We start from the raw sequence: 12,073 nt of genomic DNA, 5'->3' as shown, positions 1-12,073 counted from the left end.
CTACTACTGGAAGAATTCAGTGAACCCAAGAGCTTTTGTTTTCCTATTTTGATAGCGAAGAGTTAGCTCAGATTTAATGTTGAACAGCCTTGTTGAGATATAACTTACATCGTGCCACACGATTCATCTGTCTAAAGTGTACAGCCCAATGGTTTTTGGAGTATTCAGGGCTGTGCAACCATCACCTGCACAGTGAACATCAGAGATCTTCATTGCCCCACAAAGAAACCCATTAGCAGCCACTGCCCATGCTCCCCCACTGTCTCTGGGTTTGCCTATTCTGGGTATTTCATATAGAATGGGACCTTCACTTTTTGATGTGGCCAGCACCATACAGTCAGGGTTCAGACCTCCAAGGACAGCTGGTCCAGGGTTCTCTCCATATTGCTTTGAGAAGTGTGTCAAGAAGCTGATATGAGGTCATGTGTGGATTCCTCCCTAAATGACTTGATGCAGCTGCAAATTCCAGAGCTTCTGATAGCCATAATCTACATTTTGTCAAAATGTAAGATTTTCTTTTTCCTATGACTGATTAAAATCTACTTTTAAGGAAAGAATTGTGGAGATCAATGCCTTCCACTCAAGCCTGCCTTTGTGACTGTCTTGGGCTCTGTGATCAGACTGGAAAGCATAATAGTGAGAAAAACATGCCCCAGAGCCAGCCCGTCCTGGCTTGAACCTCACCTTCTGTGTCTCAGCTATGTGACCTTGAGTTAGTTAACCTCTCAGCCTCAGTTGATCCCTGAAGTGTGCATATACAGTGCCTTCCTCATAGGATGATGGAAGGATTCAGTGCACTGATGAATCCAAAATGTGTAGTAAACTTGATGACAAATAAGTGCTGTGGTTCTTAGCTATTAATATTATCTAAAAATCTTGTTTTGAATTTGTTCTTTAAGTTGAAGGTGGATATGAAGTAAAAGAATATATGTATACACATGACCTTGAGTGTTGGTCTTCTCTGCCTATCAATTCATGCCACTCTAAATTAGTGATGATGCAGGATCGTAGAGTCCTCATGGAAGTCCAGTTTTGTTTTCAAGACAAGGTGATTTTGCTGCTAGCAAATTTCAGTGCTGGCTCATGTGCGGCTCCTGCTCATAGTTCTGTTTTTCCCACTTGGGATGGTCGCTCTGGCTCACGTCCTCTGGCCTGTGTGTCCTGACAGTCCCACCAGGCTGACCCCTCCTTTCCCCCCACCTGGTGGTTCTAAACACAGAACACTGGGAGACAAATACAAAGTAGTGTATATATAGAAAACGCTGAATTAAATGTATTTTATTGTTGACCCAACACAATTAATAGCCTCCTTCAAGAAAGCATTTTCTTCCCTGAATTCCCGATGGCACGTAGCACTGGGTATTCAACACTAGTTGTACCACATTGAATCTTGAGAAAAAAAGGTTTGCTTACAAAAGGATTAAAGACGTTTGTTCCTAAGTACGTAAGCATTTTCCTTATGGCACAAATTTTATAAGCAAGGTCCTTTTTAAATGGCTGCTATAAGGGTCACCTTCAACGCTGTCTGATCCAAATGTGAAATCAAAACTAACAAAGGGTAAATAAGCAACCCATAACTGAGGACTGAAGCAGTTCTGGCCATGGGTATGCCGCAGGCATCAAGGGTGGCAGGAGGGGAGCCCCTTTCCATTGGATGAATCGCTGTCATCCTTGACAGTTTAAATGGTGGTTACAGTGGTGTTTTTATGTTTTCAGTGAAGCTTGTTTACTTGAGAAACTAGTCAGATTTTCAGGGGCCGCCCTGAATTCTTAATGTAGGGAAACCTCTAAGTCTGCATTGACACTTGTGGGGAAGCAGAGATCGTCTCAAGCAGATCGACCACTAGGTAACTTGGCAATGATTTTGTGGCTAGAGCAACATTCTAGGTCATTTGAGAAGGAAAAGAAGCAGTAAGGAATAGAACCCTATAGGGGTTCTAGTATGTGTACTGACAATATCCCCAAAACAATTAGATGGTTTGTTAGAGCTCAATTTTGAGGAATTCCAAAAAAGGAGAGATGTAAGGTTAAGTGTGGTTAGCAGGACGGCAGAGGCAGAGGGTGATGGGCTGAGTATTGGAAGGTGGTACTTGGACAGGCTGGGGAGTAGGGTCCCCATGAGTGAGCAGGAGTGTGGAATTGGAGGAGAGGGGCATGTTCTTGACATTGCAGGGAAGAGGCATCTTCTGGCAGCTTCCCAGGCGACTCTGCCTGTGGTACCTCCATCCTCAGCCTCTTCGTACTTCCTGCTTCAGCCAGACAGCAGGTTCTTTGAGGCTCAACATGCTCCCAAGGGGACCAGCACCCACATGCTGGGCTTAGGGTCTCTTAAACGCCCATGGTTGAGTTGTTCTTTCCACGGTCCAGTTAAGGTTTGGGTTTGAGGGCTGAATTCACTTCACAGAGCCGACGTGCTGACAGACTGTCGCTCTGCAGTGACTCCTTGCTTCCTTTTTCACAAAGACCTCTGCCCTGTGTTGTGGTTCTGCAGGTCCCCAAAGGAACTGACCAGAACTGGGCCCAGAAGCTCTATGACCGGCACTCCAGCAGCCAGCACTTCCAGAAACCCCGCATGTCCAACACGGCCTTCATTGTCGTCCACTTTGCAGATAAGGTGGCTGTCCTCTTTGCTGGTTTGGGCACTCCCTTCTCCCCAGTTTAGGCAGAGAGTGTTTTTAGGCTAAGAGCTATCCTTGGTGAATTCAAGTGGCCTGAGGTCTCAGGTAGGTTCCCTGCATGCTTCCTTCTCCACCCTGCCCCATCTCTGGTATGCCAGACTGCTGAGACACGGCACAAGCTCACAGACTGTGGCAGTTGCCTGTCAGTCGCATCATCGGTGTTATTGAGAGCCCTTCTGGGAAGAGCACAGCATGTAGAGCAGTTAGGAGCCCTCCTTTCCAGAGTGCCAGAGGAAAAGGAGGCTTGAAAATGGCAGGTAGCATGTGGTTTGGCTTCTTAGGTGGAATAGGGGTTGCTCTTCCTTAGTGGTCCTCTCCTGGTGATGGGTGTAGACACAGAACTTTTCCAAATGGGATTGCTTAATTCTTCAGATTGTAGATCACCTAGTGTCTTGTGAAAATGCACATCCTGACTCAGTGAGTCTGGTGCCTGGCTGAGAAGCTGCCTTCACAGAGCCCTGGAGAAGCCTTCTGTTATCGAAACTCCCTTCTAAGACAGTATTTTCTTGCACAAGACAAGTACTGGCTTCACTCTGTGTAAATCCTGATTGCTTATGGGATCTGCATTTTAAACAGGAACTTCTGTGGATTTCCCAGCTACTCACAGCTGCTCTTAGAAAATGCTACGTGGATGAGATGAAAGTACTCAAACTGTGGTGGTGGGGTGATCAGACTGAAGCCTGACGCTGTTTCTCCTTGCCTTGTGGTCCAGGTGGAATACCTCTCAGATGGCTTTCTGGAGAAAAACAGGGACACAGTATATGAAGAGCAGATCAACATCCTGAAGGCCAGCAAGGTGAAGAGCACTGGGAACAGGACCGAGGGTAGATCTCTTGGATGGCATGCACCAAGCACTGGGTTGGTCCCCATCACTGACGAGAAGAAAATGGGAAACAGGGCACAGATGTCCATGGCCAGACCTGGAAGGGGATAACTGGTGTCAGCCCCCTGTGGGTTATGGGAAGGCAGTGATGTTGGGTCAGGCAAAGGGGCTCGCTGGTTATTCAGTTGGAAGACATTCGGCTATGGCCTAGTGGAGGGAAGGAAGCAGGGAGTAGGCCTGGGGCAGAGCCAAGAGGAAGACGCTGCTGAGGGAAGCACACAGGGAGGTCAAGGTGAGTATAATGGTGAAAGTGTTGCCAGTGTCTTAAGTCACCTGGCCTCCATCTCCTACCTGCAGATGTGAGATGATCACACCCCTTCATATCTCTGAATTGGTGTATTGTCTGCAGAACCTCTCTATAGGCAAAAGCTTAATGGAATACAAGGTGAGACTTCAGAGGCTTAAATCTACTACTTCAGACTTCATTGTCTCCAGAATTTTAGGTGCTTGCCTCTTACTACAGGGCAAGAAAAGAGCAGATACTGTGTCCATTCTGTGGGTAGAGGAAATAATGTACTTGTTTACTTAAACACTGCTCACCACACACATCTGCCCATGAGGCACTGCCCTAAACCCACCTGCTCATTCAAAGACAAGCACAGCAGATTCTGCCTTCCAGTTGCTACATTCCCATGGACCATGATCGGGCAGATAGATACAGGTGATTTGAAGGGAGTGGGGACATGGGGAGGGGCTGCCTCCAGGAGAGGCCTGGAAACCTGCATTCTAAAGGCCAGCACAGGTACAGATGCTGCTCCTGGCTTCAGCCTTTCAGAAGAAACCAAGGGAAGGACTTGGCAGGACTTAAGAGGCTTCCTCCCACACCACGTGGCACTGAACTCACTGCAGGGGCCTGATAACACTGCAGAAATGACAGATTCATTTTTCTTGGATAAGCTTTAGATGAATGTAATATATAAGATGATAGAATGGGGAAAATACACGGAGCAGAATGGACCCAAGGATGTAAGCCAAATAAACCGTGTTATGTCACCTGGCCCCTGGGGTGAGGGGAGGGAGGGTTTGTGTCAGCAGCAGCTTGTGGAGTGCCCCTGCCGAGCATCACTTCTGGATAGCTCCAACATTAGGGGACAGCCTGCGAGCCTCCTGGCTTTGGGTAGATGTGAATATTTTGGAGTTGAACTCTACAAGTTTCCAAATTTCCAGTCCATAGTAGTTTGTAGTTTTTCCATCTTTCTCAAGGGTGTGGGACAGGGTAGGAGAGGAGCCTCGGGCCACAGAGAGAGGAGAAGCAAATGGTGTGAGCACTGGAGACTCTTCCCATCTCATGTGGCCTAGAATGCCAAGAGACCTGTGACTTCCTGTGAGTCTGACGGTGGCCCTCAGTCCTGGGACCCCTGCTGTCTTGGTGTGAGTTTCTCCTGTCGAGGAGGAGCAGGAATGAGGGGTGGGGGAAAGAGCTTTGATGCTTTGTTTCTAATACTACCACTGTTACTGGTTTTGAGTGGTTCTCAGCAATTCCTGAACCTAAAAATAAGTGCTGGTAAGTCTCCCCAGCAAGCTCACCTTTTATTAGTAACTGAGCTGTCACTTTTGACAGCCTGATGACTGTTTGTCATATTTTGTGGTAAGCAAGTGTAGTCAGCCTCATGGATCTTAGTCTAGTGAAAAGACAGTTACCACCTACAGAAGTCTAAAAGATACTGTTGTGATATGATCACCTCGGAAGGCCAAGAAGGAAGTGCCGTGGGAAAGGGGTCTGCTGGACCCCCACCTCAGGTTTAGTAGTTGGCCACTAGGACTCAAAGAACCTGGCATGCAATTGTACTTGATGGAATGTGAGCCGTGACAGTAAAAGGACAACTGTATGGAGTGAGACCAAGCCCAGAGTCCTAAGAGTCTTCTTGTTGGAGTCACACAAGACATGCCAAATTCCCCAAAGAAGCAAGTGTGCCAACACTTGTGAAACCTTACCAGGGAGTGTTGCTTAAGTCTAGGTGTCCAGGGTTTTCATTTGAGGTCAATTATGTGGGCACCCAAAATTCTAGATCGCCAAGAGGAAAACAAGTACTCAACATTAACCAAAATGTTAGTGCAACCAGTACAGGTAAAGTGAGCCAGTGTTACCAGGAATGCGAAGTCCAAGTTCCCAAATACCAGCAGGCTTGACCTTATAGAGGGCTTTGTAAGGATAGCACAGACTGCTGGCTCTTTGCTGTACAGAGGCATCATTTTAGATTGGGGACACTGGATGTTGATTAGAAATGAAATACTCATAAAAATTCAAACAGTATGTGAACAGATAGAAGCTCCCCTTCCCACTCCTTGACACATCTTCTGATGAATTCCTATTCTGCATGTGTGAGCGTGTTGCTATATCTTTAAGACAAATAATCACTATAAATTTTCTTATTTTTCACTTACTGTTATATCTTGGCCATCTTTCCACATGAGTGCACATCTACTTTTCCTGTTTGTAAACAATTACTGGTCATCTGCTATTTTAAAAACTATGGTAGTGAATGCCCTTTATGTGTATCTTTGCTTACTTGCACAATTATGTCTATTGGATAAAACTTTAGAAGTGGAACTCTCAGTTCAAAGAGCATACACACCAAAAGTCTGTAGATACGGCTTTGCTGAAGGGCACAGTAGGCCTGTGATTTCCTCTTGGAGTTACCCTCTTCCCAACCCACTCGCCACAGCTCTAACTTTCCCCTCACCAGCTCATACTGGTAGAGATCCAGTGCCCTTTTGCCTCCCTGCAGCCCCCTGAGATCCAGTGATGGTGACCCACAGCATTCAGTCAGCCAGGCAGGGCTCTGGGCTGCCAGAACCCTTCCAGCCCATGTCTGACATACCCAAGGACAGAAGGCAAAGTCTGACACTAGGTCACCATAAACCAGCCCACTGCTGCAAACCAGAGAGGGATTCTACATGTGCTTTCAGTTGTTTGGACAGATGGGCAAGTCTGGCAGCCTGTCATTTTAGTCTTTTTTTACAAATCCTGGTTTACTGAGCCTCTGTCATTTTCTTTGAAGTTTCACAGTAATGTTCACAGCAGTCCTCCAAGACACATTTCTAATTGCATGTTAGAGAAGAGTAAAGACCTAGAAAGATGTCCTGTGTCATTGGTTTCAAATGTAACACCCAGCCAGGCACGGAGGCACACGCCTACAATCCCAGCAGCTCAGGAGGCTGAGGCAGGAGGGTGGCGAGTTCAAAGCCAGCCTCAGCAAAAGCGAAATGCTAAGCAACTCAGTGAGACCCTGTCTCTAAATAAAATACAAACTAAGTTTGGGAATGTGGCTCAATGATAGAGTACCCCTGAGTTCAATCCCTCATGCCCCTCCCCCACAAGAAAAAGAACATCCAGGTTATTTCTGGTTTTGTGTTTATTGGTTTTCTTCTCTGTAAGCACAGCTAACCCTCAAGTCCTGTGCACATTCATAGTTGTACTTAAAGTGTTTTTTTTTAAATTTCATAGGAGGGTCCTGGCCTTTTCTCTTTGTGCTGCATCCCTGGTAGGAAATTACCAACTTGTCGTGAATAATTAAGCAGTGTGAGATAGAAGACTCCCACCTGCTTGGGAGCCCCAGGGATGTTTAAGGAACTTCCACCAAGAGCAGAGAAATAAGCTGGTGTTAATGAGAGTGTAATTAGGAAAGCCAGTACACTGCCTAAGAGGTTATAAAGTAGCTAATAGCTTTCTCAGCTATCAGAGCTATAAATAGTCTTAAGTAAAGATATGCCTCTTTAAAACTTGATTTCAAGTTATTAACAGATTCATTCATTTTAAATACTATAAAGGATGGCAGTTTCTCCCCCCATTTTTGCTTATTATAAAAAGGAATATTTCATTAACCTATGTGGGAGGGGGAGAGAAAGCCTCAAAAGGGAAATACTTTTTCTTTGAAGATGATGCACAGTGGGTCAGGTGTTTGTGCCAGTGTGAGCTGAGCAGGCAGTTCTGACATCACTCTCTGCTCCATGCTTTGATGGGTCTCAAGACCTGTATAGTCCAGAGACATTCTTGGCCCAACTTGACCTACTCTGAGCCATGACAATCCCTGAGGTCCAGGAACCAGATGGAGTAGCTCAGGCCAGCCCCAAGTGTCCCTTCCCCACCTCCTTTCTGCCCCATATGGCTTGACCTCAGTGCTCAAGGGAAGGCAGTGTGCACAAGTCTGTTGCTTTCCACACTGACATGTTCTTGGAGGTTATGTCCGTACCGCTTGGAACAATGTTTGCCTTTTAACTGTTTTTGTTTTTAATTTAAAAAATCATCAGCTTGAGATAGTCAACTTATCAAATGCTTATTCTTAAAGGTACTTGGAGTGCTGCTTGTATATGTGCTGCTATTTGAAAAGCTTCTAGCAATAGGCAGAATGATGAGGCCACTATGTAAGAGACCAGGTGATGAAACTGTTGCCATTCTCTTTCCCTGGAGGGAGAGCACATGTTATTTCTTCCAAAAAGTGAAGTGCCCAACCTTTCCCTCAAAGCCACTTTAGGGACTGGGGATATGGCTCAGCATTAGAATGCTTGCCTAGCATGCATTAGGCCCTGGGTTCCATTCCTAGAACCGATAAACCAAAATCCAGTTTAACACCCATTTAAACATAGTGTTTCTTGTCTAAATGTTAATGCTCCACAAAGGATTGCATTTAACCATGTAAAAGAATGGACTGAAAAGAAAACCTATTTTTTTTAAGTCTACAGCCATAGTTTTTAAATATAAGATTCTAGGCAAGATACTACCATCAAACCTTTTTTCTAGTCTTATTTTAGCTTCATGTATTTGTTACAAAGGAAATCTGTCATATATTCCTATAAACACAAGTGAATTGGTGTGATTTCCAAGGTAACAGCTACACACAGCGCTGTAATTGATGCTTTCTTAAACTGTCAAATGGTCTTTAGTAAGTGCTTTGTGCTTCTCTTAACCCTTCTCAGGATTTGCTCAGGTTTTAAAAATCTCTGTATAGATTTCAATGTTAGAGAATTCCAAAGCCAGTACCTGTGGACGTGTTTCACATACGTGACAAAAACAAATAGGGAAGTGCTTAAGTTGTCTGTGGTTGTGACTGTTTTCCAGTTAGAGGGGAATGGCTTCAGAAAGGCCAGGTGCACCCATTACCCAATGAATTGAAGGACTTCAGCTCCTGGTCAGCTGCCTTCCACACAGGTTTTTTAGTAACTCTTGACTGCCTAACTGGAGTCAGTTGGAGAAATTTTTTCCTCATCCAGCAGTGTGGGTTTTTGTTTTGTGTTTCGTATGAATCTTTTGTCAAGCCACTACTTTGAATTGTGAGCTCAGGTTTGTTTATAGTTGGGACACGCCTGGAGGAAGAAATTCCTCTGTCCCAGCCCTCTTTATGGATGGGTGAGTGGGGTAGGTAATCAGGCTTTTGTCCTGAGTGTCTAGCTATCACCTGCAGCCCAGGATTGTGCAAGGTACCTAGTCTTTCAGTCCCTTGGTCAACCTAGACTCTCCCTTTGGTCACTGAGTCTACGTAACAAATCTAGAATAGAATATGTAGCCTACACCTCCTCCCTAGAGTTAATGTTCCCAAACTTGCCTTACGTCTTCCAAATGCAGTCTCAATAGCAGAACCAACAATTTAAAAAGGTTTTAAAATAGAACTCAAGATTTCCAGAATCAGATGATCATGTTTATACCCAGTTATAGCGCAGCGCTAGCTTAGGTTACAGTCTGCCTTGGACAGCTGTCGAATTCCGTTCTTCAGTTATACATCCCTTGTTTAATGTATAAATTAAAAAAGCAAAGATGTCTCTCAGGAGCAAAAGAATCTGAAATTTTAAGATACTTTTATTGGCAAGTCTGATTTCAAAGTTCCTCATGCAGTTTTGGTACATGTTCCTGACCTTAAGACTTCAGAGTTTTTTGGTACAATAAGGTACTAGTAATGACTTGTGTAAGTTACTCTTTACACATTTTAATTATGCAGATTGATAATTTCAACTCCTGCTACAAACATCTTGGAAATCATTTCAGAGAGTGTGGATTAGATAAATTGAATCAGCCAGTGTTTGCTGTTTGCATGACAAAGTGAACCGCAGGATGTCTTTAAAGTGTGATGTGAACATGCCACTAGCCCCCAGTCATTTCCCTGTGAAAGTCGTGCTCCCCCAGTCCACCCTTCCTCACATGTGCTTGGGTACTCTGGTACCAGTGCTGGGAGACCCCTGGCTGATGTCTTGTCCTCCTCTCCAGTCCCTTCTGTCTTCATGTTCTGAGTTAACCCATGCTGTGGTGGCTTTCTGCCATAGATGGTAAAGGCAAGTTGTAAAGCGGGGGCTTCTGGTTAAGGTTTGCATTCAGAGCAAACTCTGGCTGCTGGGAGAATGTCTGGAGGTGAGTGTGATTCCTGGCCCCCGGGGAAAGCTCGGTGGTGCTAAACTAGGGCAGGTGGCTCTGACCCATTCAGGGAGGACTGCTGATACTTAGGTCCTGGTACTTAGTTGAGACGGGAGGGGGTGGGGGTTAACAGCAGATCCCCAACTTAAATTCCAGAAGGCAGCCTGTGAAGGTAGTTTATGCCATGTTGGTTTGAGTTTCCACTGGAACACACAGAAGGAGGAACTGAGCAGAGAGTTGGAAAGATAGATCATGATAATGGTAAGATCCAGATTGGGACCTGGCATGGTGGCCCACCTATAGTCCCAGTGGTTTAGGACACTGAGGCAGGAGACTTGCAAGTTCAGATCTGGCCTCAGTAACTTAGGCCATGAGCAATTTAGCAAGAGACTATCTCAGAAATAAAAGTTCCCCAGTGGCAAGCACCCCTGGATTCAATCCCTTGTAACAAAGCAAACCAGACTGGAGGGGCAGGATTTAGAGTGTAATGGAAGCCACTGGCTTGAAGGAGATGGTCCAGGGAATGTGTCTTTGAGAGAAATGAGTGGTAGGGATGCTGATCTGGTAAACAGCAGTGCAGTGGAGGGAAGTTCAGAAAGTTGGGTCAGTGGAAGTTGCTGGAAATGGAGGAAGTGGGGCTGGGCTGCTCAGAAAGGAGGTGTGGGCCATTGGGTCTTCAGAGAGGACTGGTCACCTGAGGAATGAGACTCCAGCACTTTACCTGCTGGATTTGGCAAGCAGGATCCATTTCAGATGTGAGGAGGAGGCGGAGAACATCTGCTGAGGCAGGTCTGAGGAGGGGCCACGTGGAGGCAGTGTCTCTGTGGACGCCTCATCCGGGTTGATCAGTGGCTCAGCCAAAGGGAGATGAACAGGGAGAGGTCACAGCAGGAAAGAAACTTGGAACAAAACTGTGTTTAGAGGAAGAGACAATCGTAGGGAGAAAGTAAAGTCTGAGAAAACTGAAAGTCCAGGCTGGAAATGATCTAGAATGATCAGGCTCAGTTTCCTCATTTTTACACAGGCCGTTCAAAGAGGTGAAGTTAGGCAAAGGGGCTTACCACAGTTACACCGCTAATTACACTGGTCTCCTGACGCTAGGCCAGTGCCCCTTCTGTATTACACTACTGAGATGCCCACTGGTTCATGCTCTGCCTGTCTCTAGACTTCCCTGGGCACTGGGAACAGCTCTTACTGTGCAGCAGGCTTCTGTCTCTTTGCTGCACCAGTGATCTTTCCCACAAGATCCTGGCCACTTCTGCTCACAGTGGTATATTGTTATTAGGCTCTGGAGCTGGGCCATCTGGGTTTAAATTCTGGCTTTTCCACTCATTATTTAATCTTAGGCCCTAAGTCTGTTTTCTCATCTGTAAAATGTATGCAGTGGCACACCACATGGTTGGAAGATGGAAGGAGTTCATACAGACCTGGCATATTCTGAATACCACATACATACTAGCACCTGTTACTAAGAAACAAGTATAATATAATGGCTCTATATTACTCCTAAGATTAAAAATGAGAATCTTATGTACATGTATGATTACACAAATGGTGGGACTCCACGTGGTGTACAATCAGAGAAACAATAGTTGTACCCCATTTGTGTACAATGAATCAAAATTTTTTAAAAAATGAAAATCTTTTCCCAGGGTCTGTGAGCTGGTCCCTCCTCCTTCCCCCTCACTATGTGCCTTATCACTGTGCTGGCTTCATGTTAGTCCCCTAGATGTGCTGTACCCCATGCATGCAGACTTTCCTATCCCTCACATACCCCACTAGCTCAAACATCCCTTCCTAAGACAATCCTGATCTCCTCCACACCACTGTGATTAGTTTATCTGTTAGATGTTCATTTTCTTTAGGACATCTTGTCATTTTGTGGAGATGATTAATGATTTGGAGGAATCATCAGGTTCAATTCCTTCATTCTTACATATGAGCGGATCAAAACCAACTCAGGTGAACGGGTTTGTCACGGGTCACAGCTGTGTAAGCCGTACCCTCCACGGTGTGTCAGAGGCTGTTTTATTCATTTTAGGGGGTTGCCAGCCCCCACAACTTTTGTTGTGTTGATAAAAGTACTGATGAAGAGATGGCAGAACTGAATAGTCGATCTGACTTCTTGGTGCAGTGACCTAATACTCATTTTCGTTTCTGTAATAGCGT

At 45.4% G+C, this 12,073-nt stretch overlaps 1 protein-coding gene across 4 annotated transcripts in view; it reads left to right on the top strand.

The window, feature by feature from the left end:
• Positions 1–12,073, top strand: part of MYO5B (myosin VB) — a 377,648-nt gene that overhangs the window by 268,056 nt on the left and 97,519 nt on the right. For all 4 annotated transcript variants that reach the window (XM_079109234.1, XM_079109235.1, XM_079109236.1 and 1 more), the window contains exons 13-14: positions 2,492–2,614; positions 3,391–3,474. In XM_079109234.1, coding sequence (XP_078965360.1) covers positions 2,492–2,614; positions 3,391–3,474 — 207 coding nt within the window. The remainder of the gene's footprint in view (positions 1–2,491; positions 2,615–3,390; positions 3,475–12,073) is intronic.

Source organism: Sciurus vulgaris, assembly GCF_902686455.1.
Source record: "Sciurus vulgaris genome assembly, chromosome: 13".
NCBI classification, from domain to species: domain Eukaryota; kingdom Metazoa; phylum Chordata; class Mammalia; order Rodentia; family Sciuridae; genus Sciurus; species Sciurus vulgaris.
The sequence above is the reverse complement of the archived record's forward strand: the minus strand, read 5'-3'. Positions and strand labels throughout refer to the sequence as shown.